The sequence below is a fragment of the Ornithorhynchus anatinus genome, chromosome 8 (assembly GCF_004115215.2).
Source record: "Ornithorhynchus anatinus isolate Pmale09 chromosome 8, mOrnAna1.pri.v4, whole genome shotgun sequence".
Classification (NCBI taxonomy): domain Eukaryota; kingdom Metazoa; phylum Chordata; class Mammalia; order Monotremata; family Ornithorhynchidae; genus Ornithorhynchus; species Ornithorhynchus anatinus.
In genome coordinates this window covers 31,476,859-31,504,637 of record NC_041735.1, presented here as the reverse complement: position 1 = coordinate 31,504,637, position 27,779 = coordinate 31,476,859, and the positions used below count along the sequence as shown (strand labels likewise).

General features: G+C 47.3%; 1 protein-coding gene across 1 annotated transcript; it reads left to right on the top strand.

The window, feature by feature from the left end:
• Nucleotides 1-4,820: 4,820 nt before the first annotated feature.
• On the top strand, nucleotides 4,821-5,386 carry LOC100083732 (histone H2B type 1-P-like). Its single transcript, XM_001514247.3, has 2 exons — nucleotides 4,821-4,841; nucleotides 5,027-5,386. Exons 1-2 carry the CDS (start codon nucleotides 4,821-4,823, stop codon nucleotides 5,384-5,386), a joined length of 381 nt encoding a protein of 126 aa, XP_001514297.3.
• Nucleotides 5,387-27,779: the final 22,393 nt, after the last annotated feature.

Genomic DNA, 27,779 nt, shown 5'->3' with positions numbered 1-27,779 from the left:
TCAGATCATAACCTTCTCACCTGCCTTGTATCTCACACTCTCTCCCCCTGCAAATCTATACTGCTCTCCCACGGAGACCTCCGCTCTCTTGATCCCATCCATCTCTCCAAAAGCATCTCTCCCCACCTTGCCCCCCGTCTTCTCTTCCCACTCTCGATGATCAGGTCACGGCTCAACTCCACCCTCTCTACTCATCTCAACTCTCTCGCCCCCCTTTCCCTCCTCCGCTCTTGCTCCACTAATCCACAGCCCTGGGTCACCGCCTCTGTCCACCTTCTACGCTCCTATGCTCGAGCTGCGGAGCGCTGCTGGCGAAGGTCCAAGCATCAAGCCGACCTTATCCATTTCAACTTTATCCTTTCCTGCCTTAACTCTGCCCTCTCCTCCGCCAGACAGAACTTCTTTTCTTCCTTCATTGACACCCATGCCTGTCACCCCCGCCAATTGTTCTGGACCTTTAATTCTCTCCTCAGGCCCCCTGTTCCTCCCCCTCCCCCATCCCTCATCCCCAGTGATCTGGCCACCTACTTCATCACGAAAATTAACACAATCAGGTCTGAGCTCCCCAAAGTCACCCCTCCCCCTTCTGCCTCCACCCCCCCCCAACCCTCTCCCCTACTTTCCCATCCTTCCCTGCTGTATCCTCAGAGGAGATCACCTCCCTCCTCGCAAGTGCCACTCCCTCCACTGATGCCTCGGACCCCATTCCCACTCACCTTATAAAAACCATCGCCCTGCCCTTCTCCCCTCCTTAACTTCAATCTTTAACTGCTCACTCTCCAAAGGCTTCTTCCCCTCTGCCTTCAAACATGCCCATGTCTCCCCCATCCTAAAAATACCCTCTCTCGACCTCACTTCCCCTTCCAGTTATCGCCCTATCTCCTTGCCCGTCTATCTCCCTGCGCGATGTCTGCCCGCCACCTAAAATTCAACATAGCCAAAACTGAGCTCCTTATCTTCCCTCCCAAGCCCTGTCCTCTTCCTGGCTTCCCTATCACCGTGGAGGGTACGACCATCCTTCCCGTTTCTCAGGCCCACAACCTCGGTGTCATCTTTGACTCGGCTCTCTCGTTCACCCCAAACATCCAATCCGTCACCAAAACCTGCCGGTCTCACCTTTATAATATCGCCAAGATCCGCCCTTTCCTCTCCACCCAAACGGCTATCTTACTGTAACAGGCTCTCATAATATCCCGGCTGGATTATTGTAGTCAGCCTTCTCTCTGATCTCCCTTCCTCCTGTCTCTCCCCGGTCCAGTCTGTTCTTCACTCCGCTGCCTGGCTCATCTTCCTGCAGAAACGCTCTGGGCATGTCACTCCCCTTCTTAAAAACCTCCAGTGGCTGCCTATCAACCTCCGCACAAAACAAAAACTTCTCACTCTAGGCTACAAGGCTCTCCATCACCTTGCCCCCGCCTACCTCTCCTCCCTTCTCTCTTTCTACTACCCACGCCGCACGCTCTGTTCCTCTGCCGCTCACCTCCTCACCGTCCCCCGTTCACGTCTATCCCACCATCGACCTCTGGCCCGCGTCCTCCCCCTGTCCTGGAATGCCCTCCCTCCTCACCTCCACCAAACTAACTCTCTTCCCCTCTTCAAAGCCCTACTGAGAGCTCACCTCCTCCAGGAGACTTTCCCAGACTGAACTTCCCCCTTTCCCTCTGGTCCCCCTGCTCCCTCTCTGTTCCCCGTTCACTCCCCTCAGCTAAGCCCCCTTTCCCTCCTTTCCCTCTGCTCCTCCCCCCTCCCTTCCCCTCCCCTCGGCACTGTGCTCATTTTTATATATTTTTATTACCCTATTTATTTTGTTAATGAGGTGTACATCCCCTTGATTCTATTTACCGTGATTAAATTGTCTTGTTTTTCTCTGTCTCCCCCGATTAGACTGTAAGCTCATCAATGGGCAGGGATTGTCTCTATCTGGTGCCGAATTTTACATTCCCAGCGCTTAGTACAGTGCTTTGCACATAGTAAGCGATCAGTAAATACTATTGAATGAATGAATATATCAGAATATAGGATTTAACCCTCCCGAACACCTATAATTACAATCTGGATGCCTATACCTTTGGAATTATATATTTTTTGTATTAATAGATTATAATATATTCATTGATGAAATGATATGCCCTATTAAGGGTAGTGCCTGGCTGGATGCTGAGGCTTTAACAGAATGATTATTCTTCATTTGCTTCTCCTCGGAAAAAGATTTGCGGGTCAAAAACTTCACACTGTGAAATCAAATCTCAGTCTTCTTGAGAAACACTCTAGGTTGCATTTTGCTAATCTGTGAATTCCACGAAAAATGAAAGGCTTCCAGGAAAACTTCATCGTTCATTTTTCTCCAATTAAAACATTGGTATATGATCATCCTTTCCACCTCCTCCAATGATCCTGCCTCTTTCCTCAGGCAGGATCTAATTGGTAGGAAAATTTGCTTGTTGAGTTCCCTGCATCAGTGCCTGTTGAGTTCCCCACCAGGGAGTTGGTGGGTAGTCTATTATGTGGTCCTTGGCACCGATTTTTTCTCATTTCCTCCTGTTTCCACTCTTTAAAAGTAGCCTCCCGAAACCTCCAGCCAATATTACTCCCTAAAGCACACGTGCCAAAACTATACTCTCAGTCTTCCCTCTATCATACTCGGCACCCACTGTATCCTGATTCTCAAGGCAGCAGAGGGAGCCTGAGTTTAGTCACAACCACTCAGGATCTAGTCTATCAGCTCCAGAAAAATTGGGGGCAAATAGGAAGAGTCCCTGAGGTGAAGGGAGTTTCACCTTCCTTCTTCCCAACACTTAATTGGGTGGATTCTGGGGGTTTCTCCTTCTTACTGGCCCAAATCTTTTCCCAACCTGGCCACAAACATTGTCCCAGTCTCCCAGGATGGTACACTGGGTGCCCTGGAGCTTCTTCAGTAAGAAAGAGCATATACATATCCTGAGGCTACCTCCCTACCATCCCCTTCCCCTCATCCTGTTCTGCTCCTGAGTCAGAGAAGGGAGGACAAGGAGTAGGGTGGGGGAGGGTGGAGAAGGGGAATTCAAATGAAAATTGGGAGTGCTATTTTTAGTTTTTTTACACTAAAAAGTTGTAGGGCATGAAACACCACAGTAAAAATATAATGCATCATAGTTTTAGACCCTGTGTTGACACCATAAATGAAGATAAAGATGAGGATAACTTATCAGAAGTGTTGAAATAAATTTTGTATAAAACTCAGCCTTTCTGTCCCCGGTCTCTTTCTCTTTCTCTCATCGTGCTGATTCCAGAACGAACCTGTCCCGGGAGACAGGTGACACCACCCAGCTTTGTACCAAACAAAAGCTCCTCATCATTGGCTTTAAAGCTCTCCATCACCTTTCCCCCTCCTACATCCCCCTTAGGGAAGCAGCGTGGCTCAGTGGAAAGAGCCTAGGCTTTGGAGTCAGAGCTCATGAGTTCGAATCCCAGCTCTGCCACCTGTCAGCTGTGTGACTGTGGGCAAGTCACTTATCTTCTCTGTGCCTCAGTTACCTCATCTGTAAAATGAGGATGAAGACTGTGAGCCCCACGTGGCACCTGATTCCCCTGTGTCTACCCCAGCGCTTAGAACAGTGCTCTGCACATAGTAAGCGCTTTACAAATACCAACATTATTATTATTATGGAAAAAGAACGAGAGGTGGTATATACTTTTTCTTTAAACGACCTGTGAGAAATACTAATTCACATGTGTTAACCTACTCTTAACAATTATCACCTGGATAAGGCTTTAATTTCATTTTGCTTAATATTAGCAACTATGTTAACCGACAGGGTTGCAAGACATTCTGAGACAATGAAATAGGGAACAGATAAATTTTACACCTTCTCAGTTTTAAATAATTGGATATGTTTGCACTTATTCTGAATAGGACATTTATACATTCCATGCATAATGTTAACATAAGAAATTCAATTGCTTTAATAAAAAGAGAGTGAATAACACCACCATTGAACATAAAAACTATGCAAAGTGCAATGTAATATTTAAACATTTATTTCATTTAACACTTTGAGCCACCCACAGGGAGATTTCAAAACCAGCACAAAATATCAATGTAAGGTAATCGGTGAAGGAATAATAATAATAATGAAAAGGTAAAAAAAATGATATCAAGAGAAAATAAAGGCTTCCATATCATTAATTTCTCAGGTCAGAATATTTGATAATCTTTGAGTTCCTTTTCTGAATGGATGGGAGATTATAAAACGAGCCATTGGTTTCATGGGTAGTGCTTGGCACGTAGTAAGAGCTAAACAAACACCATTATTATTATGTTGTTGGTTTTTTTTTTTTACGAATCAGGCTCAGTCTCAACTTTACATATCCTTGGCCCTGTTGTGGCTTTCAGTATTCACGAGTAGCAGTCCGGCCTAGATACAGGGCAAGAAGCAGCCTTGGACATTGGCCAATCCTTAGTTGCTTGTGCAGCAACTCATCCTCTGTTCAGGGCCGGGTAATAGGGCTACTGAGGGACAGTTGGGTCGCGTTGCTCTCCAGCTCCAGGTCCTATGCCATCGGGGGCTCCAGCACCATGACCAGAGGTGCTCGGGTCCTATCTGTTCGAGGTAGTTGCTCTTGAGGACCAAGGGCTGAAGGACACCCAATGGAAATAGCAGCTCTTTTGGAAACGAGCACAATGCGGCCTAAGGGAGGGCTCTTCCCCTTGTTTTCTACCACCTGACGTGGCGGTAGTAAACTCAGGCACAAATAGAGGAACAAAGGTGAATCATTTTCAGATTTTCTATATGTGGGAGAGGAGGTGGGGCGTCACACCATGTCACTTGATGGGTGAGAACATGCCTTTGTCACTCCACCCAGTAAGAAGTGGAAAAGGGAATCCTCTCATTTGCAATACGTGTCAACTCATTTTCCTCCAATCAAAAGGGATTTTAGAGGACTCATTTGCACGTGTTCCGTATAAATGTCGGAAAGCATCCAGAACACAACCCCATTCTCGGAGACCAGCGACCAGCCAGGTGACACAATGTCTGCCACAGTCTAGTCCGTGCCAGTGCCTACGGAGGGCTTGTGGAAGGCGATGACCAAGGATCAGAAGGCCCGCAAGAAGCGCAAGCACAGGCGCTCTGAGAACTACTCCATCTACGTGTATAAGGTGCTGAAGCAGGTCCACCCACTCATCAGCATCTCAACCAAGGCCGTGGGAATCATGGACTCATTTATCAAGGACATCTTTGAGCACATCGCCAGCGAAGCCTCCCACCTGGCATGCTGTACCAAGCGCTCGACCATCACAACCCGGGAGATCCAGACAGCCGTGCTGCTGACGCTTCCCGGGGAGCTGGCCAGGCATGCGGTGTCCGAAGGCACCAAGGCCATCACCAAGTACACCTCGGTGAAATGAGAGACCCGTGAGATCCCTCACACACCGAAGCAAAAAACTCTTTTCAGAGCCACACACATTTCTCGAAAAAGCCTTATCACTTAAATTTTATCTGTACATGTCCATGTTTCCTCCTCTGCTCTCCATTGCCTGGGGTCAGCAGTGAGTTCCCTGGCTTCGGTGTGGTGAGATGCCATGGATCACCTACCGCCCTGAAACTTTAGGGCCCGGATCACCGAGGGACTGGGTCCTGTGATCCGAGGTCCTGGTCGCCATCTGATGCCATAAGCAAAATTCTGCAGCAGCGCGTGGAGATGCTGGGACACGGAGACTCCTGCCATAGCGCCTCTGCTCTTTTCTCCCTCAGTCCCTCCCAGTCTGGGACTGGCCTGTCCCGCCGCGTTCCTCTAAAACCTTGTCCATAGTGGCTGCTCCCATCAAACAGGAGACTGCAGCAATTCCAGGCTGGTGGACCTGGACATAAAATAGAGATCTAAAATTAAATTTGGATGTCAAAATGCAGGGCTCTCAGGAATTTTCTCGTGGCAGAGGAAAACTTCGATGAGGGGTTAAAAAACCAGAGACAGTGGGGATCCGACTTCCTACTGGACCACCAATTGAAATCTGTAAATATAGATTAAGAGTTCAGAGGCTTATGGCAGGCCGTGAAACATCTGCACAGAGGAGGGATGGAGGTCGGGGTGGGGGAAAAGCCTGTGTCAAATATAGGTGTTGGCGATGGGAATATACAAATGACCAAATAGATTCAAAGCTCCAGGACAAGATGTGTTCAGTGCCTAGATCTACGACTATGTTCTGAGGACTCTGGGAGGATGTGGGAATAAAGATGTTCAAATGTGAATGCAATGCTCTCCCATTGGTTTTTAAAAATTATTTTTTATGGTATTTGTTAAGTGCTTACAATGGGCCAGGCACCGTACTGGGCTAGATTTAAATTTATCAGATTGGAAAAAGTCCTTGTGCCACATGTCATTTCCCATTTTACAGGTGAGGTGACTGAGACACAGAAAAATTAAGTCCCCCTAAGTCACACATCAAACAAGGGGCAGACCTGGGATTAGAATCCAGGTCCTTCTGACTCCTAAGCCTGTGCTCTATCCATTAAGCCATGAGGCTATTGCTATCGCATTGAAAGGGGTAGCAGTTGATGGGAAACAGAAGCTGCTGGAGATTTCAGCAGCCCGACCAATGACATTTTTAAGAGAATGCCAGTCCAGGCACTAGTTCCATGCATGAAATGAACAGAGGAGGAGGAGGACTTGGCATACACTGTAGACACTGCTCACGATGGTGATGTTTCCAAACATGTCCTGTGTATAATAATAATAATAATAATGTTGGTATTTGTTAAGCTCTTACTATGTGCAGAGCACTGTTCTAAGCGCTGGGGGAGATACAGGGTAATCAGGTTGTCCCATGTGAGGCTCACAGTTAATCCCCATTTTACAGATGAGGTAACTGAGGCACAGAGAAGTTAAGTGACTTGCCCACAGTCACACAGCCGACAAGTGTCAGAGGTGGGATTCGAACTCATGACCTCTGACTCCCAAGCCCGGGCTCTTTCCACTGAGCCATGCTGCCTAAGCTCTAGTAAGTGTTGTGGGAGAAAAAAGATAATTCCTTTAGACATAGTCTCTGTACCACATAAGATGTTAGCTGAAGTTGGGCATATATAAGAACAGCCACTCCTTGGCCAATTTACTTAACTTCTCTCTGCCTCAGTTTTCTCATCTGATAAATGGGGATGCCTTTTCTCTCTCCTACTTAGACTGTAAGCCCCATGTGGGACAGGGACAGTATCTCACCTCACCACTTAGAACAGTGCTTGACACACAGTAAGCTCTAACAAATACCAAAATAGTAACAATAACAGTAATGTTCACACTAATTCATTCATTCAGTAGTATTTAGACAGTGTTTACTGTGTACAAAGCACAATAATGATAATGATAATAATAACGATTATGAAGGGTTAGGGAGTTCCAGGCAGAAGGCTGATGTGGGCAAAAGATTTGCAGCAAAAGAGGTGGGATAGAGGTATAGTGAATAGGTTGTTGTTAGAGGATTGAGAGGGCAAGTTGAGAGGGCAAGTATTGAGATTATTGAAGATAGGTAGGAGGAGAAGAGCTGATGAAGTGTCCTAAACCTGAAAATAAGGAATATGTGTTAGATGTGGAGAGGGGTGGGCAACTACTGGAGGTTTGTGAGGAGTGGAGTGATATGGACAGAACAGTTTGATTAGAAAAATGATTCTGGCCACAGAGTTAATTGTGGAATAAGATATGGAGAGACTGAAAGCGGGGAGATCAGGGAGGAAGCCAAAGCAGTCGTCGAAGCTGGAAATAATAAGTTCCTTAACCAGTCTGGTAGTTGTTCGGATGTGGGGGGATTCTAGAGTAACAACACTTTGAGGTCACCCGTGACCTCCTTCTAGACAAATCTAACTGTCTCTACTCCATCCTAATCCTCCTCGACCATTCTACTGCCTTCAAGACTGTAACACCCCATTCTCTTGGAAACATTATCCAACTTTGTCTTCACTAACACAGTCCTCACCTGGTAATCCTTCTATCTCTTTGATCTCTCATTCTCAGTCTCTTTCGCAGTCTCCTCTTCAGTCTCCCACCCTTTAACTGTGGGAATCCCTCAAGGCTCAGTTCTGGGTCCTCATCTATTCTCCATCTACACCCACTGCCTTGGAGAACTCATTTGTGCCCATGGCCTCATCCACCATCTCTAACACGGATGATTCCCAAACCTCTATCTTCATCCCTGATCATGTGCCTTCTCTGCAATCTCAGTTTTCCTCGTGCCTTCAGGACATCTCTACTTGAATGTCTTGTCCACATCTAAAATTTAGCAAGTCCAAAACAGAACTCCTCATATTCCCTGCCTTCCCCCTGATTTTCCAATCTCTGTAGAGAACACCTCCATCCTCTCTGTCTCCCAAGCCCTTATCCTTATTCTTGTCTCCATAGCTCTCCCATTCAATCTTTGTATTAATTAATTCATTCATTCAATTGTATTTACTGAGTGCTTACTGTGGGTAAAGCACTGTACTAAGCACTTGGGAGAGTACAATACAACATAAATAGACACATCCCCTGACCATAACGAGCTTACAGTCCTGAAGTGGGGAGACAGACATTGATATAAATAAATAAATTACTGATATTTACATAAGTGCTGTGGGGCTGGGATAGGGAAAAAACAATGGGAGCAAGTATATTCAATCTGTCACCACATCCTGTCAATTCAACCTTCTTAACCTCTCTAAAATTCTCCCTTTCCTCTCCATCCAAACTGCTACCACATTAATCCAAGCTCTTATCCTATCCCTCCTTTCAGTCTCTCCTAACTTCAGTCCATACTTCACTCTGTTATTCAGATCATTTTTCTACAGAATTATTTAGTACATGTTCCCCACTCCTCAAGAACTGCTAGTAGTTGCCTCTCTACCCCTGCATCAAATAGAAATTCCTTATTAATGGCTTTTAACCACTCAATCACCTTACCCCCTCCTATCTTATCTCCCTGTTTTCCTATTACAATTCATCCGACTCACTTTGCTCCTCTAATACCAACCTACTCACTGTACTTTGGTCTCATCTATCTTGCCACCGACCCCTTACCCTCATCCTGCCTATGATCTGGAACTTCCTGTCTCTTCACATCTGGCAGACGATCACTTTCCCCACCCTTGAAGCCTTATTAAAAGCATATTTCCTCCAAGAGGCCTTCCCCAACTAAGCCTTCACTTCCTCTTCTGTGTCATCGTTGCATTTGGATTTGCACCCATTTATTCACCTCTCCTTCATCCCCACAGCACTTATGAACATATCTATTTATTCATTCATATTAATATGTGTCTCCCCCTCTATAGAGTCAGCTTTTTGTGGGTAGGGAACATGTCTACTAACACTGTTTTATTTTACTCTCGCAAGCACTTAATACATACATAAGCACTTAGTAAATACAAATGATTGATTGAATGATTGATTGAGATTTTGTGAAGGTAAAACAGACAGGATTTGGTGACAGAATGAATGAACAGGTTGAATGAGAAAGATGAAAAGAGGATAATGGAGGCTTGTGAGGCAGGGAAAATAACGGTCCTGTCTACAGAGATGAGACAGTCAAGGGGAGGACAAGGTTTGGGTGGGAAGGTCAGGAGTTCTGTTTTGGACATAAATCAATCAATCAGTATTATTTATCGAGAGCCTACTGAGTGTAATGAATAAATAAGTAAATCAGTGGTATTTTTGAGTGCTTACTGTGTGCAGAGCACTATAATAAGCCCTTGGGTGTGTACAATACAATAGAGTTGATAGACCAATCCCTGCCCATAAGGGGCTTACAGGCTATATGAGGAAACAGACATTAAAATAAATTCAGGTAAGGGAAATGTCAGAATATAAGAATATATCAATATATGTTGTGAGACTGGGAGTAGGGTGAATATCAAGTGCTTAAAAGACACACCTTTAGCCCTATGTGGGACACTGACTGTTGCCAAACTGATTATCTCGTATCTACTCCAATGTTTAGTATAGTCCCTGGCACACCGAAAGAGCTTAACAAATACCATAAAAAAGTAGGAGGGGGATAGTTGATTGAGTGCCTTAATTGCTAAGGAATTTCTGTTTCATGCAAAGGTGGATGGGTAACTTCTGAAGGTTTTTGAGGAGTGGGGTGACATGGACTGAACAGATTTTTGGAAAAGTGATCCAGGAAACAGAGAGAAATATGGACTGTGGAGGTAAGTGACAGGATGCAGAGAGGTCAACGTGGAGGCTGATTCAGACTATGATAAAAGCTTAGATCAGCGAGGTGGCAGTTTGGATATAGAAGAAATGGTGTTTTTTTCATTTTAAAGTATTTGTTAAGCACTTACTGTGTGCCAGGCACTATGTTAAGTTCTGAGATTGTCTTGTCTTAGGCTGGGCAGTCAGCTATGACCCATAGCGACTCCATGTACACTTCTCTTCCAGAATGCTCCACCTTACCTGCCATTGTTCTGGTAGTGTATCCATAGAGTTTTCTTGGTCAAAATACAAAATGGTTTACCATGGACTTCTTACACACAATGAACTTGAGGTTTCACCCTCGAGTCTCTCTCATGTCTCTGCTGTGCAACACAGGTGAGCTTTGACTTGTAGCAGATTGCCTTTCACTCGTTAGCCACTACCCAAGCTAGGGATGGAATGGATATGCCTCTGCTTGACTCTCCTTTCCACAGCCGAGACTGGTACAGTACTGGAAATTCTCCAGGTGTGGTCCTAAGGGGAGGGTGAGGTTGTAGGGAGGTCAAAAGATCAGACAGAGGAGGGGGACAGGGAGAGGGGAAGGAGAAAGGAGAAGGAGACACTTCTTATTTTTCACCATCACTCCTGCCTTCCAGAGCGTTGGGCCCAGTGAGGCTCACTCTGGCCATTTCTCTGCCCCAAACCCCATTTCCACACCTAGCACTCAAAGAAACTGCTTCTCCTTTCCTCCTCTTTCCCCAAATCCCATTCTACACTTCATAACCTTCGCTTTGGCTGACATGAATATAATTATACCCACAGTTCTTTAGAGGAGTGTGTCTGAAGACCTAAGATGGAAGGTTGGGGCAGAGGTCGACATTTTGGGACTCTCCCACCTAAATCTCCTCACTTCAAAGCTGTCCATCACCTCTCCTACCTCACCTCCCTTCTCTCCTTCTACATCCAAGCCCACGCACTCCGCTCCTCTGGTGCTAATCTCCTCAATGTGCCTCCTTTCTCCTGTCCCTCCATTGACCCCTGGCCCACATCCTACTTCTGGTCTGGAATGCACTCCCTCCTCAAATCCATCAAATAATCCCACTTCCCCCCTTCAAAGCCATATTGACGGCTCACCTCCTCCAGGAGTCCTTCTGAGACCCTGCCCCACTTTTCCTCAGCTCCCCTCTACCTCACCCCAACTCTCTCTCTTTGCTCTACTCCCCACCCCAGAGCACTTGTGTGTGTATGTACCTATTTATAATTCCATTTATTTATATTGTCTGTTTTATTTATTCTGATGTGTATATCTCTCTCTCTCTCTAATTCTATTTATTTTTATTGATGCTATTTATGCCTGTTTGTTTTGATGTCTGTCTCCCCCCTTCTAGACAGTGAACCCATTGTGGGCAGGGATTGTTTCTGTTGCTGAATTGTACTTCCCAATTGCTTAGTACAGTGCTCTGCACACAGTAAGTGCTCAATAAGTAAGTGCTAGTGAGAAGCAACGTGGCTAGTGAGAAGCAACATGGCTCAGTGGAAAGAGCACGGGCTGTGGAGTCAGAGTTCATGGGTTCAAATCCTGGCTCGGCCACTTGTCAGCTGTGTGACTTAGGGCAAGTCACTTAACTTCTCGGTGCCTCAGTTACCTCATCTGTAAAATGGGGATTAAGACTGTGAGCCCCACGTGGAACAACCTGATTCTCCTGTGTCTACCCCAGCGCTTAGAACAGTGCTTGGCACATAGTAAGCGCTTAACAAATACCAAATACCAATAAATTCGATTGAATGAATGAATGAAATCGGGACATCTGGTCACCATCCCAATAGACCACTGGCTACCAAAATGCCTTACGATCAGAAGGACACTAATTAACAGGCTTGGAAGCCGAGATGGCCTGTCGGAGGTCATAGTCAAAGACCAGTTGGCCATGACCGAGAGCTGAGCTGTCAAGGGATGGATGAGGGATCACAATTTGAAATGCTGCTTTCTTGTAATTAGGGAGAGGGAAAGATTTGGTTAGTGGCCAGTAAGCCTAAGGCTGAGGAGTGGTTTCTTGGGCCTTGTGGGCCAGTTTTGGTGATTTCTGGGTTAGCTAGGAGTAACCACATTTATTAAGCACCTACTGTGTACAGAGCACTGTGCCAAGCAATGGCTAGTTCCTTAGGGACATGGGTCAGGCAATGACAAGTTGTGAGGACTTGTGTGGCTGGTAGGATTGAGGAAAAACTCCACCCTGACCCTGCCAGAGTCAGCCACAGTCCACTACATGGTGCTCAATAAATACGATTGAGTGAATGAATAAATGAATGATGCCAGCAGCCTCCTTTTTGCTCTAGGGACCAGGCAGTGCTTGTGAGACTAAAGATCAAAGAATGTCTATCTGTCCAGCCTGATACCAAGGGTCAGTGAATTTTGCCCCTGGATAAAGACAGCAACAGACACAAGCAACATTACCAAAGATGAGCTGAGAATAATACTGTAATACTAATACTAATCCAGCTAATACTGGATTGAGAGGAACTGGGCGACACTCGGTAGGAAGATCATAACATAGTTAAATCTGAATTCGTGGTAAATGGAATGATCAAATAAATAACTGGGGACACGGGGGGCCTGGATCCAGGGTTTCTTAAGAAGCACAAGTTTGTTTCTTCACCTGGGACCGTATCTTCATGCTTTTCATTCATTCATTCAATCGTATTTATTGAGAGCTTACTGTGTGCAGAGCACGGTACTAAACTCTTGGGAAGTACAATTCAGAAACAACTGGAGACAATCCCGGCCCACAACGGGCTCACAGTCTAGAAGCAGGGAGACAGAGAACAAAGCAAGTAAACAGACATCAGTAGCATCATTATAAATAAAAAGAATTACAGATATATACACCTCATTAATAAAAAATGAAGAGAATCAGAATTGTAAATATGTACTTATAAATATGTACATATATATACAAGTGTTATGGGGCAGGGAGGGAAAGTAGAGTAAAGGGAGCAAGTTGGGGCAATGGAGAGGGGAGGAAGAGCAGAGAAAAAGGCTGGGGAGGAGGGGCGGGAAGCTTAGTCTGGCTTTTCATCTTGAAGAGCCTGCAGAAACTTCTCTGGAAATGGCAGGGCCATATTAATTGGGTGGCGCACTCTGTCGCCAAAGTATGCTATCTCAAGTGTGTCTGCAGTGGACCCATTTTACCCTTTCTCACTGGCTGAGAGAAAGGATGTGCTTTCATGTGAATGGCATCATTTCGCCCAGGGACCGAGTGAAAATCCAGTTTCCTGAGGCCCAAACTCCTTTGAGTGCTTGTTCTCTGTCATATCTCTGACCCAATTATGGGGCTACCCCCAATCAGTCCTAGAGGGTGGGTTTTACTCTTAGGAGGGGATTACCAAGGGAATCTAGGTGGAGAATGTCAGGTGGGGAATGATCAATGGGGTAGCTCTTCATTTCCCTCAAACCCAGCCCACCGGCCCAAAGCTCCAGACGGCTAAGCCAAATCCTGCTTGAGAAGCAGCATGGTCTAGTGGAAAGAGCACAGGCTGGGAGTCAGAAGACATTTTGGCTCTGTTCCTTATGTGCTGGTGGATCATGAGCAAGTCACTTAACTGTGTCTCAGTTACCTCCTCTGTAAAATGTACTGTGAGCCTTATATGAGTCAGAGACTATAGCCAACCTAATTATCTAGTATCTATCTGAACCCTTAGTAAAGTGCTTGGCACATAGTAAGCACTTACCAAACATCCATGAAGAAACCCCAAACAAACGTGATTCTGCAGTTTGGCGGAGGAATTTCCTTTTGGGGAGATGTGCTCTCTGCATCCTAGAGCAATTCCATCATGTTAGGAGGATGGAGAGACTGATGTGCATCTCCTGAAAGCAGATGGGGAGGAGAAATGCAAAGATTCTGCCTCTCCAAGTCGCCTCTGCACTTGCCAGCCTTCCAGCATGTGGTAAAATCCAGCAGAAAACATAAGAGGGGCTAAAGTGGCCATATCAGCTTGCTATGGACAGGGAATGTGACCGCTAATTCTATTGATTTGTACTCTTCCAAGCACTCAGTACAGTGCTCAGCACTTAGTAAGCACAAGCTAAATGCCACTGATTGATTAATTGATTGACATTTGCTGTTTTCCTCTTTCCACAGATCCAGAGGCCAACGCGAGGCCAGCAAAGCCTTCACCCACATCTCTGGGTATCATTATTATGATTCTAGTAATTATTTCCACAGAAATGCAGCAGCTCGTAGTTTCGGGGCCCGTGGAGGGGGCCAGGCAAGCCAGCTACAGCGGGAGGCCCAGCCCGAGCCGGGGTGGCAGCGCCGGGGCCAGAGACAGGCCAAGGCCAAGGCCGGGGATAGGCTCGGGCTCGGGCGGGCTGCTCAGGCTGTTCAGGCTCGGGCCGGGGGTCTACGACGGGGTCTGACTAGTCCTCAGCAGCGTGAAGATGAGCTTCTTCCAGTTGCTGAAGCTCTAAGGGAGATCCAAGTTCATCAGGTTGGACACCATCCGCGTTCCACATGGAGCTCACAGTTTTAATCCCCTTTTTACAGATGAGGTCACTGAGGCAAAGAGGAAGGGAAATGACTCTCCCAAAGTCACTCAGCCGACAAGTGGCAGATCTACCCTCACAAGCAGGTAGAACCAATGGGATTGAATATGTAGGTTAAATGAGAGCTATGAGCAGAGGATAATGTCATGCATAAGGGCTTGTGAAAAAGGGAGGATGGTGATAGATACAGTGATAGAAATGTTAAGGGGAGGACTAGGTTTGTTAAACTTGAGGTGCCAAATTTTGGGGGATATGTTCAGTTTGAGGTGTCAGGAAAACATCCGAGTAGAGATGTTCTGATGTCTTCCTAACCCAGCACACCCACTTCTTTCTCCCAGTTCCAACCTAACCACTCTATCCTGATTTTGTCTATCTTGCGCTGACTCCTCACCCACATCCTACCTCTGGCCTGGTACTCCCTCCTGCTTCAAATCCAACAGACAATCTCCCTCCCCATCTTCAGAACTATATTGAAAGCACGTCTCCTTACATGAGGCCGTCTCTTACTAAAGCCCTCATTTCCTCTACTCCCTCTTCCTTCTGAGTTACCCTTGCACTTGGATTGGCACCCTTAATCACCCCATCCTCAGTCCCATAGCACTTAGTTTCATATCTATAATTTCTTAATTTATATTAATTAATCTCCCTCTGTAAATTCCCCGTGAGTAGGGAATATTTCTACCAACTCTCTTATACTGTACTTTCCCAACTGCTTAGTAAAGTGCTCTGCAAACAGAAAGCACTGAATTAATACGGTTGATTGACTGAGTGACTGAAGGCAGGAGGTGTAGATGAAGAATAGAAGGGGAACCAGAATGGAACTTTGAGGGGCTCGCACAGTGGTGGTGGAGGAAGAGGAGGAGCCCACGAAGAGAATGAGAATGAGCACTCTCATTCTCATGGAGAGATAGGAGGAGAACCAGGAGAATTCATTGCCACTAAAGCCAAGGACAGATAATGTTTCTTTGCTAAGTAGGTGATTGACAGTGTCAGTGACAGCTGAGAGGTTGAGGAGGATTAGGGTGTAGTAGAGGTCGTTGGATTTGTCATGGAGATCAGTGATGACCATTGAGAGAGTGGTTTCTGGGGATTGAAGAGGGGGAAGCCAGCCTGGAGGATGTGAAGGAGAGAATTGGAGAAAGAAAGTTTGAGGCAGTGGGTAGACAACTCACTTAAGAAGTTTGGAGAGGAATGCTAGAAGGGAGAAGTGGCAATAACAGGAGGGAGTCACGGGGTCAAGGGAGGATTCTTTTAGGATGGGGGAACCTGAACATGGTTGAAAGTAGAGGGGAAGAAGTCATTGGAGAGTATACAGTTGAAGTTGGCGGTAAGGGAGGGGAAAAAAGGAAGGGGCAATAAGTTGTGAAGAGATGAGATTGGGGTGCAGGTGAGAGAAACGATCATTTGAATCAACAGAAGTTTTGTCCTGGCATATATACTATCATCATTATTATTGTTACTATTATTTTTACGAGTCTTGTGGGGGACCTGACAACCTCAGACCCACCCCGGACTCAGCACAGTGCTTGGCTCATGGTAAGGTCTTCTCAAATACCGTTTTCATTATTATTGTGATTATCACTGCGTAGCAGCGAGCCTTAGTGGAAAGAGCCCAGGCTGGGGAGTTAGAGGACGCTTAACAAATGTCATCATGATTATTATTTGTGAAGCAGCGTGGCTCAGTGGGAAGAGCCTGGACTTGGGAGTCAGAAGTCCTGGGTTCTAATCCCGGATCTGCCGCCCATCTGCTTTGTGACCTCGGGCAAGTCGCTTCTATTCTCTGGGCCTCAGTGACCTCATCTGGAAAATGGGGGATGAAGACTGTGAGCCTCACGTGGGACAACCTGATTACCCTGTATCTACCCCGGTGCTTAGAACAGTGCTCAGCACATAGTAAGTGCTTAACAAATACCAACATTCTTATTATTATATGAAAATCCTGAAGGAAGGATACAGGGGAGGTGAACTTAAAACCAGGCTATACTGAGAGAGGCAAACTTGTAGTGGACAAGGATCGTGTCTACCAACCCTACTGCACTATATTCTCAAAAGTGCTTAATACAGTGCTCTGCAAACAGTAAGTGCTTGAAATATTCCATGGATTGATGTATTGATTGCAGTGGACCCAGAAGAATGAGAGTACTAGGATGCTTGCAGGAAAGTAGAAAGGATCCTGGGGAGGGAAGGCAAAATAATAAAGAAAAACGAGAAATGTTTTGGATCAGAATGCTTTCATATTTACTACTTGATCTCAGTTAAACTCTCACTTCAAAAGTCTCCTGGGTGCCCACGGGATGTGTGAACCTTTTGAGTGACCGTTTCAGGGGATATCATTTACACTAAAATCAAAAAGAGTTCCACGCCAGCCTGACAGAAAGTCCTTTTCATCACACGTTAAATCTCAGCTTTTAGCTCCTCCTCCCTAGCTCCCTAGCTCCTCTCCTCGTTTTTCTGGTCCCCAAACCCCAACCAAAACCCATTTTCTTCTTGACCCCTCTGTTTACACTCAATTCTAAATCTATTTTTCAATCAGCCAATGTTAGCCAGTACTGAGACAGAACAAGAGACAGTTTTCCTGCCCATTATAAACTTATAATTTAATAGAGAAGACTTCTAATGTATTTACCAATAGTGAAAGCACGAAAAAGAGTAAGGTGATTACAGGAGTGGGAACAATATATCTGATGAAATCGCTGAATAAATAGTTGAAGGTACAAGTAAATAGATAGATAAATCAAAAAATATTTTTGAACATGGCCGTGATATTTTAAAAATATTTAACTTTTTTATTTTTTCTCTGTAGCTCCAACTATGGCTATTGGCTCTGTCACACCTGCCTCTTCTGTTCCCAGCTGATTCCACAATTGTTGGACCTCAAAATTGAAAATTGAAGGGACCTGATCAGACTGTGGTGGGATGGGGGAAGGCAGATAGCAGCAAGGGTGGAAAAGGAGGGGAGAGGCAGCAGATGAAGAAAGGGTGGGGAGGAGAAACTCAAATCTTCTTCCCAATGACCATCACCACCACCTCCTACTCCTACTCCACTACTACCTTCTGCCCTTTTCCCATCCCATCCTCCCTCTCTGCCCTGGCCACCACCCGCCCCAGCCCCCTCAACCCCATCCCCCATCCCCCATCCAACCCCTTTGACTTTGCTATCCTGGGGGGTGAAGACTGCCATATGGAAAGGGACTAAGGTGGCAGAGAAGCAGAAGCAGCAGCATCCAGTATGTCGGAGGTTGGAGTCATAGCAAAAAATTGTTACAAAAATATATCAGAGGAGTCTCTGGGAGATAGGGGCAATTTGGAGTATGGGAAAAGGAAAGAGTCAGGCAAAACTGAAGAACCCAGAGGAAGGGGAAGAGAGGTTGGGGCTGAGGTAATATACCTTGGGGAGGGGTGAAGTTAGTTACATAGCTCTACAGGAAAGAGGGAGAGTATGTAACTTCTGAGGCATCCAGATCAGTGAAATCTGCTCTTCTGAAGGGTTACCAATATATCTCTTGTTGAAGTTCACCCTTGAGTGAATGTTAGGCTAAAATGGTCAATCCAGACTCTCAGTCCTGAATTTATTTCACCTCCCTCTAAGATTGTTTTTCGTTGTGTTGTCTTGTACCCAGAATATAAGCACAAAGGCTGTTCCTATTTATACTGGAAACTGATTTTTTTTTTACTTAGCTCTAGAAATATAGGTCAATAAAACAATAATATCCTAAAACACCTATAGAATGACACAAGCTTACAGAAGTTAAAAATGTTGCTTCTGTGCAAGGCCAATCATAAAAATAATCCACTTACCCAGTGCAAGTCTTCCTGAGGGTCTGTTTTTTTTGTTTTCTGTAAACTAAAATCCAGTCACCAAATCTTTCAGTCACTCAACTGCCTAGGGCCTTTAGACTTCACAGAAATCCCTTCCTTTCATGTACCTAGGTGCTCTTCGTACCCTCCTCTGACCCTTGCTTTTAATTCTATTTCTGACTTGGCATTGGGCCAACTCCTGGGGCTGCCATTAAACCACCCTGGACCTTGCCATTTATTCAGGCATTTTGGGGGAAAGTGGCTGGTCTTTGGGTGATTAGGGACAATGTCTGAGTACAGCTCAGATCAGTTTGATTTCCCACTTTTCCAAAGATATCAGATTGGATATTTCCTTTTTGATCTCCCAACCTGCTGTCTCTCCCGACTTCAGTCTATACTTCACTCTGCTGCCTGGATTGTCTTTCTACAGAAACGTTCTGGGCATGTCACCCCCCTCCTCAAAAGTCTCCAGTGGTTGCCTATCAATCTTTGTATCAAGCTCCTCACTGTTGGCTTCAAAACTCTCCATCCCCTTGCCCCCTTCTACCTCACCTCCCTTCTTCCCTTCTACAGCCCAGACCGCACACTCTGCTCCTCTGCTGCTAACCTCCTCACTGTGCCTAGTTCTTGACTGCCCCGCCATTGACCCCTGGTCCATGTCTTACCTCTGGCCTGGAATGCCCTCCCTCCTCACATCCACCAAACTAGCACACTACCCCCGCCTTCAAAGCCCTCCTGAAAGCTCACCTCTTCCAGGCCTTCCCAAACTGAGCCCCTTTTTTCTCTCCTCCTCCTCCCCGCCCTGTCACCTCTACTCCCTCCCTCTGATCTATCCTCCGCCCCACCCCATAGCACTTGTGTATATATGCATATATTATTCTATTCATTTCATTAATGATGTGTATATATGTATAATTCCATTTATTTATATTGATGCCTGTCTACTTGTCTGCTTGTTTTGTTTTGTTGTTTATCTCCCCCCTGCTAGACTTTGAGTCTGTTTTTGGGTAGGGATTGTCTCTGTTGCCAAATTGTACTTTCCAAGTACAGGGCTCTGCAGGCAATGCACGCTCAATAAATACGATTGAATGAATGAAAGGAGGAAATGTGAAATTGCAGAGTAGAGATGTTTGGGCTAGAGAAGTAGCCTTGGAAATCCTCCACATAGTGATAGTAGTTGAAGTCATGAAAGCGAATACATTTCCCAAGAGAGTACAGATGGGAAATAGGAGGAGACTCAGAAGTGGCCTTGAGGTGCACACAGAGGGTGGCAGGTGGAGGAGGAGCCTGCAAAAATAGTAGCAGCAGCCAGAAAGAACAAAGAGGACCTAAGAAAGGAGAGTGCCAGTGAATCCAAGGTTAATTATTGTTTCCAGGAGAGAGGGGAGGTCCACAGTGTCAGAGGCTTCTGAGAGGTCTAGTATAATTTAGTAGTTGCACACCTTTGCAGCAAAGGCTGTGTCTTTTACATTTTATGAAATCCAAACTCCCAAATGCTTCCCAAACTCCTGTTTAATTCATCAAAGAGCCCAGCATGATGATCATATTGCTCCTTTCTTTGGATGTGAGTGGAAACAGGAAATTCCTTTTCTGGTGATGTAAAGACTCCAGAGTCCTCCTCCTATTGATAATAGTATGTGGTAAAGGATCCTTCTCTAGATGCCAATATGCATGAACTTTTCAAGGTCTCTTCTTCTTGAGCAGTTCTCGAGGTGACCAAATTGTCTGTCTTGGACTGGTGATGGCTTGATGTGGTATGGCACCTCACTGCGATTATTATTCGGCTAGTATGTCATGTGTGCAGTGTCTTACTGGATCACTGTTCACAGTGGCAGCATCCTTCTGGGTTAAGCTCTAGTGAGACCCATGGGTGAATGACCATGTGGTTTTCAATTGCCTTAGGGGCAATCTGGCAGTAGCTGGATCATTTTTGTTTGCCCGCCCACCCTATAAGATTGTAAACTCTTAGACAGTAGATTTTGGTATTGTGTCTTAATGAAGAGAATGTGGATTAAGGATGGAAAATGCAGTGCCCCTTGGAGTGGCACAAGTGTTTCTTCCTCATAATGACTCCTCACTAGAAGGTACAAAGTTAGTGATTCATTTCAGCTGAAGGTGTCACTCTCCACTTAATGACTAGACTGTTAGTTCATTCCCTGAGACTGTAATAATAATGTTGGTATTTGTTAAGCGTTTACTATGTGCAGAGCACTGTTCTAAGCGCTGGGGTAGGTACAGGGTAATTAGATTGTCCCACGTGAGGCTCACAGTCTTAATCCTCATTTTACAGATGAGGGAACTGAGGCACGGAGAAGTCAAGTGACTTGCCCACAGTCACACAGCAGACAAGTGGCAGAGTTAGGATTCGAACCCATGATCTCTGACTCCCAAGCCCAGGCTCTTTCCACTGAGCCACGCTGCTTCACTGTGGGCAGGGAATGCATCTATTGATATATTGTACTCTCCCAAGCTCTTAGTATATTGCTTTGCACAGAGTAAGCGTGCAATAAATACTTTTGAATGAGTGAATAATGAACGATTTAGGAGACTGGGCTCTAATTCCAACTCTGACACTGGCCTTTGGTGTGTCCTCAGCCAAATCACTTCACCTCCCTGGGCCATCATTTCGTCCTCTGTAAAATGAGGATTTAAATTCCTGCTCTCAGCTCTCTAAATCGAGCATCCTGTTACAAGTCCCAAAAGTCTCTGGCCCCCCGAGCCGCCAGGCCACTCTCCCTCTCCTAAAGACAGGGCCAGACATGGCGGCGGGCAGCGCCTCAGGGCATGATGGGCTTGGTAGTTCGGTAGACAGAGGAGAATGCTGTCTAGAACGAGCATAACACTACAATTCCCAGAGGTCCTTTTGCCCCCAGACTCCATGGCTCTCTCCCTCTGCTTGCGAAATGGCCGAATATGGCGGCGAGCTCCGCCGTGGGGATTGACGGGAGTGATAGTTCAGTAGATGGAAGTGAACGAGATCCAGAGCGAAATTCAGACTACAACTACCAGAAGTCTTTGTCCCCCGAGCGAATATGTCATTCTGCCTCCCCTCGCGACATGGCCTGATTGGCTATGTCGGCGATTGGGCTCGAATATAGAGGAACCCTACGGGTAGGGAGGGGTCTAATGAGGGTTCACTCCTGAGGGAGCATCTTTGGAAGCGACAAGGACATCTGTAATGTTGCAGCTCGGAAAGCTGTCATTCAAATGCAGGGATGTGTTATAACCCCGCTCGGGTAAGCGACCCGGACACAGTATGTGGAGCCGCTCAGTCCCTTGACACTTTACATACCCAGGAGGAATGGGATTAAAGGAGCCTTATTTTGAGTGGCCTATCTGCCCAGAAGAATTTATCTGCCTGGTTAACAGGCAAATAACTTTTCCAGGAGAAGGGGGTGGTCCACATTGTCAAAGGCATCTTAGATGTTTAGGTGGATTAAGGATATAGTAAAATCCATTGGATTGGCAAAAGGGGTCACTGTTGACGTAGGACATGCTAGGGTCTTTGAAGGGGTTGGAAGCCACATTGCAGCAATTCAACAAGATGTTGGGAAAGAGGATTTGGAGGTAGCAAGTGCAAATAACTTGCTCAACAAGTTTGGAAACGAATGGTAGGAAGGCGATGGGGTGCTGGGCTCTAATACCAGCACTACCACTTGTCTACTATGTGACATTGAGCAAAACACTTTAACTTATCTGTGCCTCAGTTTCCTCATCTGTGAGCCCCAGGTGGGACATGGACTATGCCCAACCTCTCTCTGACCACAGCCTTCCCACTTGCCTCCTCTCTCACACTCCTCCTCCTTGTAAATCTGTACTATTCCCTCACAGAGACCTTCACTTTCTCAACCCTATCCATCCTCTCAGTGCATCACACCCCACCTAGCCTCCCTACCCACTCTACCCACTCCTGATGACCAAATAGGTACTCTCAACTTACTCACTCCCCTATCCCTTCATAGCTTTCATGCCATTAATCCACAGCCTGGGTCACTTCCACTGTCTGCCTCGTTGGCTCTTATTCTTGAGCCACTGAACGCTGCTGGTGGAAATTCATTCATTCATTCATTCAATAGTATTTATTGAGCGCTTACTATGTGCAGAGCACTGTACTAAGCGCTTGGAATGAACAAGTCGGCAACAGATAGAGACAGTCCCTGCCGTTTGACGGGCTTACAGTCTAATCGGGGGAGATGGACAGACAAGAACAATGGCAATAAATAGAGTCGAGGGGAAGACCATCTCGTAAAAACAATGGCAACTAAATAGAATCAAGGCGATGTACAATTCATTAACAAAATAAATAGGGTAATGAAAATATATACAGTTGAGCGGACAAGTACAGTGCTGTGGGGATGGGAAGGGAGAGGTGGAGGAGCAGAGGGAAAAGGGGAAAAAGAGGGTTTAGCTGCGGAGAGGTAAAGGGGGGGTGGCAGAGGGAGTAGAGGGAGAAGAGGAGCTCAGTCTGGGAAGGCCTCTTGGAGGAGGTGAGTTTTAAGTAGGGTTTTGAAGAGGGAAAGAGAATCAGTTTTGCGGAGGTGAGGAGGGAGGGCGTTCCGGGACCGCGGGAGGACGTGGCCCAGGGGTCGACGGCGGGATAGGCGAGACCGAGGGATGGTGAGGAGGTGGGCGGCAGAGAAGCAGAGAGTGCGGGGTGAGCAGTAGAAAGAGAGAAGGGAGGAGAAGTAGGAGGGGGCAAGGTGATGGAGAGCCTTGAAGCCTAGAGTGAGGAGTTTTTGTTTGGAGCGGAGGTTGATAGGCAACCACTGGAGTTGTTTAAGAAGGGGAGTGACATGCCCAGATCGTTTCTGCAGGAAGATGAGCCGGGCAGCGGAGTGAAGAATAGACTGGAGCGGGGTGAGAGAGGAGGAAGGGAGGTCAGAGAGAAGGCTGACACAGTAGTCTAGCCGGGATATAACGAGAGCCTGTAACAGTAAGGTAGCCGTTTGGGTGGAGAGGAAGGGGCGGATCTTGGCGATATTGTAGAGGTGAAACCGGCAGGTCTTGGTAACGGATAGGATGTGTGGGGTGAAGGAGAGAGACGAGTCAAGGATGACACCGAGATTGCGGGCCTGAGAGACGGGAAGGATGGTCGTGCCATCGACGGTGATAGAGAAGTCTGGGAGAGGACCGGGTTTGGGAGGGAAGATGAGGAGCTCAGTCTTGCTCATGTTGAGTTTTAGGTGGCGGGCCGACATCCAGGAGGAGTCGTCCTGGAGGCAGGAGGAGATGCGAGCCTGAAGGGAGGGGGAGAGGACAGGGGCGGAGATGTAGATCTGCGTGTCATCTGTGTAGAGATGGTAGTCAAAGCCGTGAGAGCGAATGAGTTCACCGAGGGAGCGAGTGAGTGTAAGGGAGGGGTTGTCCGGGATGGGTTGCGGCCGTAGGCGGCGGCTAAGGTAAGGTAACATGGTGAGAACAATGAAGTCGTCGCCCGGGGCGGGGGCGGGGGCGGGGGCGGGGGCGGGGGAGATGAATCACCTCAAGGGGGAAGAGGGAGTGAGGGCTTCCCAAAATGGCCACCTCGGGTGGAGTGGGGGAGCGGTTGGGGAGCACAGTGTCCCCGGGCCCGAGCAGGGGGACACAATGTCCCCAGAGGACACAATGTCCCTAGGGCCGAGCAGGGGAGCACAATGTCCCCAGGGTCGAGAAGGGGAGCGCAATGTCCCCGGGCCCGAGCGGGGGTGGTGGAATGGGAGCTGGTGGCAGGGTGTCTGTGGGGGCGAAGATCCTTAGTGTCGGAGTTCCCGAGCGGGGGTGCGGAGGTCCAGGTTGGGAAAGGCTGAGGCGGGCGCGGGGTCGGGCGGTCCGTGGCTCAGCTCCCCGGGGGAGGCGGAGGAGGCGCAGATGAGTCGTCGAGCGGCAGGCGAAGGGGGTGCTTGTCGGGAATCGGGGCCGGGCGGGCCGAGGCTGCGCCTCAGGGGAGCAGAGATCCCGAGCCCACGAGGTAATGGCTCCAAGGCTCCGGGCGATGACAAGCCTCGGCTTCCCGGGAGAGAGGGGCGGTCTCGGCGTGGATGAGTCGGCGGTCGGCGGCCAATAAGCCGCTAAAGTCGGCGGTCGGTGGCCAAAAGGCTGCTAAAGAGCTGGCCTGGAAACGGGGGGCAGGCAGCCCAAGGAACCGCCGCCTGGGAGGAGAGCTCCCGAGTCCATGTGGTGGCCGATTCGGCTGGGAAGAGGGGGCCCGGCGGTCAAATCTAAGCACCAGGACAAACTTATCCACTTTGTTTGTTCTGTCTTGCCTTAACTCTGCCCTCTCCTCTGCCTGACAAAAATATTTCTCTTATTGACACCCATGCCCATCACCCTCTTCAGTTGTTCTGGCCATTTAACTCCTTCCTCAGGCCCCCTGCCCCTCCCCCTCCCCCATCCCTCACCCCCAACCATCTAGCCACCTACTTCATTAGGAAAATTAACACCATCAGGTCTGAACTCCCCAAAATCACCCTTCCCCCATCCCCCCTCCTCTCGACCCCCTCCTCTACTTTCCCGTCCTTCCCAGCAGTATCTTCAGAGGAGATCTCCTTGCTCCTCTCAATTGCCACCCCCTCCACATGAGCATCAGAACGCATTCTCTCCCACTTTATAAAAATTTCACCCGTTCCCTCTCCCCTCTTTAACTTCCATCCACAACCACTCACGCTCCAGTGACTTCTTCCTCTCTGCCTTCAAACATGTCCACATCTCCCCCATCCTAAAAAAAACCCTCCCTTGACCCCACAGCCCCCTCTGGTTATCTCCCTATCTCCCTACTACCTTTTCTTTCCAAACTTCTGGAGGGAGTTGTCTACACTCACTGCTTTGAAATTATCTACTCCAACTCTCTCCTGGACTCCCTCGAATCTGGCTTCCGTCCCTTCCACTCCACTGAAACCACCCTCACAAAGGTCATCTCTGACCTGCTTGCCAAATCCAATGGGTCCTACTCCATCCTAGTCCTCCTCGACATCTCAGCTGCTTTTGACACTGTTTACCATCCCCTTCTCCTCAACACGTTATCCAACCTTGGCTCCACTGACTCCATCCTCTCCTGGTTCTCCTCATCTCTCTGGCCGTTCAGTCTCCTTCGCGGGCTCCTCCTCCCCAACTCATCCCCTAATTGTAAGGGTTCTTCAAGGGTCAGTTCTATTCTCCATCTACACTCACTCCCCTGGTGAACTCATTCCCGCCCACAGCTTCAACTATCATCTCTACACGGATGATACCCAATTCTACATCTCCTCCCCAGTTCTCTCTTCCTCCCTCCAGGCTTGCATCTTCTCCTGCCTTCAGGGCATCTCTACTTGCATGTCCTCCCATCACCTAAAACTCAACATGTCCAAGAATGATCTCCTTATCTTCTTTCCCAAACCCTGTCTTCTCCCTGACTTTCCCATCACTATGGACAGCACTACCATCCTTCCCATCTCACAAGCCCACAACCTTGGCATCATCCTTAACTCTGCTATCTCATTCACCCCTGAACCCTTGGTGTCATCCTTGACTCTGTTTTCTCATTGACCCCACACATCCCATCTATTACCAAAACCTGTCGGCCTCACCTTGACAACATTGCCAAGATCTGCCCTTTCCTCTCCATCCAAACTGTTACCTTGCTGGTACAATCTCTCATAATATCCTGACTGGATCATTGCATCAGCCTCCTCTCTGATCTCCCATCCTCCTGTCTCTACCCGCTCCAGTCTATACTTCACTCCACTGCCCGGATTATCTTTCTACAGAAAGGCTCTGGGCATGTCACTCCCCTCCTCAAAAACCTCATAAAGCATGAAGCAAAAACTTCTCACTCTTGGTTTCAAAGCTCTCCATCACCTTGCCCCCACCTATCTCACCTCCCTTCTCTCCATCTACAGCCCACCCCCTACACTCCACTTCTCTGCCACTAACCTCCTCCCTGTGCCTTGTTTTTGCCTTTCCCGCTGTTGATCCCTGGCCCTTATCCTACCACTGATCTGGAATGCCCTTCCTCCTCACATCCACCAAATTAACTCTCTTCCCCTCTTCAATGCCCTACTGAGAGCTCACCTCCTCCAGGAGACTTTCCCAGACTGAGCCCTCCCTTTCCCTCTAACCCTCCTCCCCTCCCCATTCCCCCTACTCCCTCCCTCTGCTCTACCCCCTTCCCCTCCCCACAGCACTTGTGTGTATTTGTATATACTATTTATTACTCTATTTTATTAATGATGTGTATATACCTATGAGTCTATTTATCTTGATGGTATTGATGCCTGACTACATTTGTTTAGCTGTCTGTCTCCCCCTGTTTGACTGTGAGCCTGTTGTTGGGCACAGATTGTCTCTATCTGTTGCCAAATTGTACATTCCAAGGACATTGCCCTTCACACAGTAAGCGCTCAATAAATATGAATGAATGAATGAATGAATGAATGAATGAATGCAAAAGGGGGGCAGGGAGAGCGCAGTCTTTGCCCAGTCACATACTGTTCCCCTCCTTAGGATCTCTTCTCCAGGATGTCCAGGATCCTCCTGCTGCCCCTATTGGCTGAGATCCTTGTGATCTCTATAAACAATTTATTCCCATTAATAACCAAGAAGCCCTTTGCCCTCCTTTCTTTCCTCCCACTGAGTTCATCAGCGCCATCAATATGACACAGGGAAGGGCCTGCTCTGCCTGTCTCATTTGAAACAACCTCGTGGAAATTTCCAACTCCATGTCCAACTGTCACAGCCCTGACTGAGAACTCCTGGAGTGCAGAGCAGACTACTGGGAGGACTGGATGGCAAGAAGGAGCAGCACTGGTCTCTGAGGGATAGGGTATGGGGGCAGTGAAAAGTAAAAGGCTTATATAAAGAACTGAGTGACACTCAAGGTCTGTATTTAATTCTCTTGGCAGTTTAGCTGGTATCATGGCTGTCGAGATGCTGCCCTGAAACGTGCTCCCCTTCCTTTTCCAGTGGGAAGTTCTTCCTTTTCCTAGCTTTCCTTTTGCTAGTGGCAATCAGGGTGGCAGTGGGAAGCAGCGTGGCTCAGTGGAAAGAGCCTGGGCTTCGGAGTCAGAGGTCATGAGTTCGACTCCCGGCTCTGCCACTTGTCAGCTGTGTGACTGTGGGCAAGTCACTTCATTTCTCTGTGCCTCAGTTACCTCATCTGTAAAATGGGGATTAACTGTGAGCCTCACGTGGGACAACCTGATTACCCTGTATCTACCCCAGCGCTTAGAACAGTGCTCTGCACATAGTAAGGGCTTAACAAATACCAACATTATTATTATTTTCCAATTCAAGGTGGCAAGGGGGAAAAGGGAAAAGAAAGTCGAGATGAGTGGGGGAATCAGCAGCATCAGTG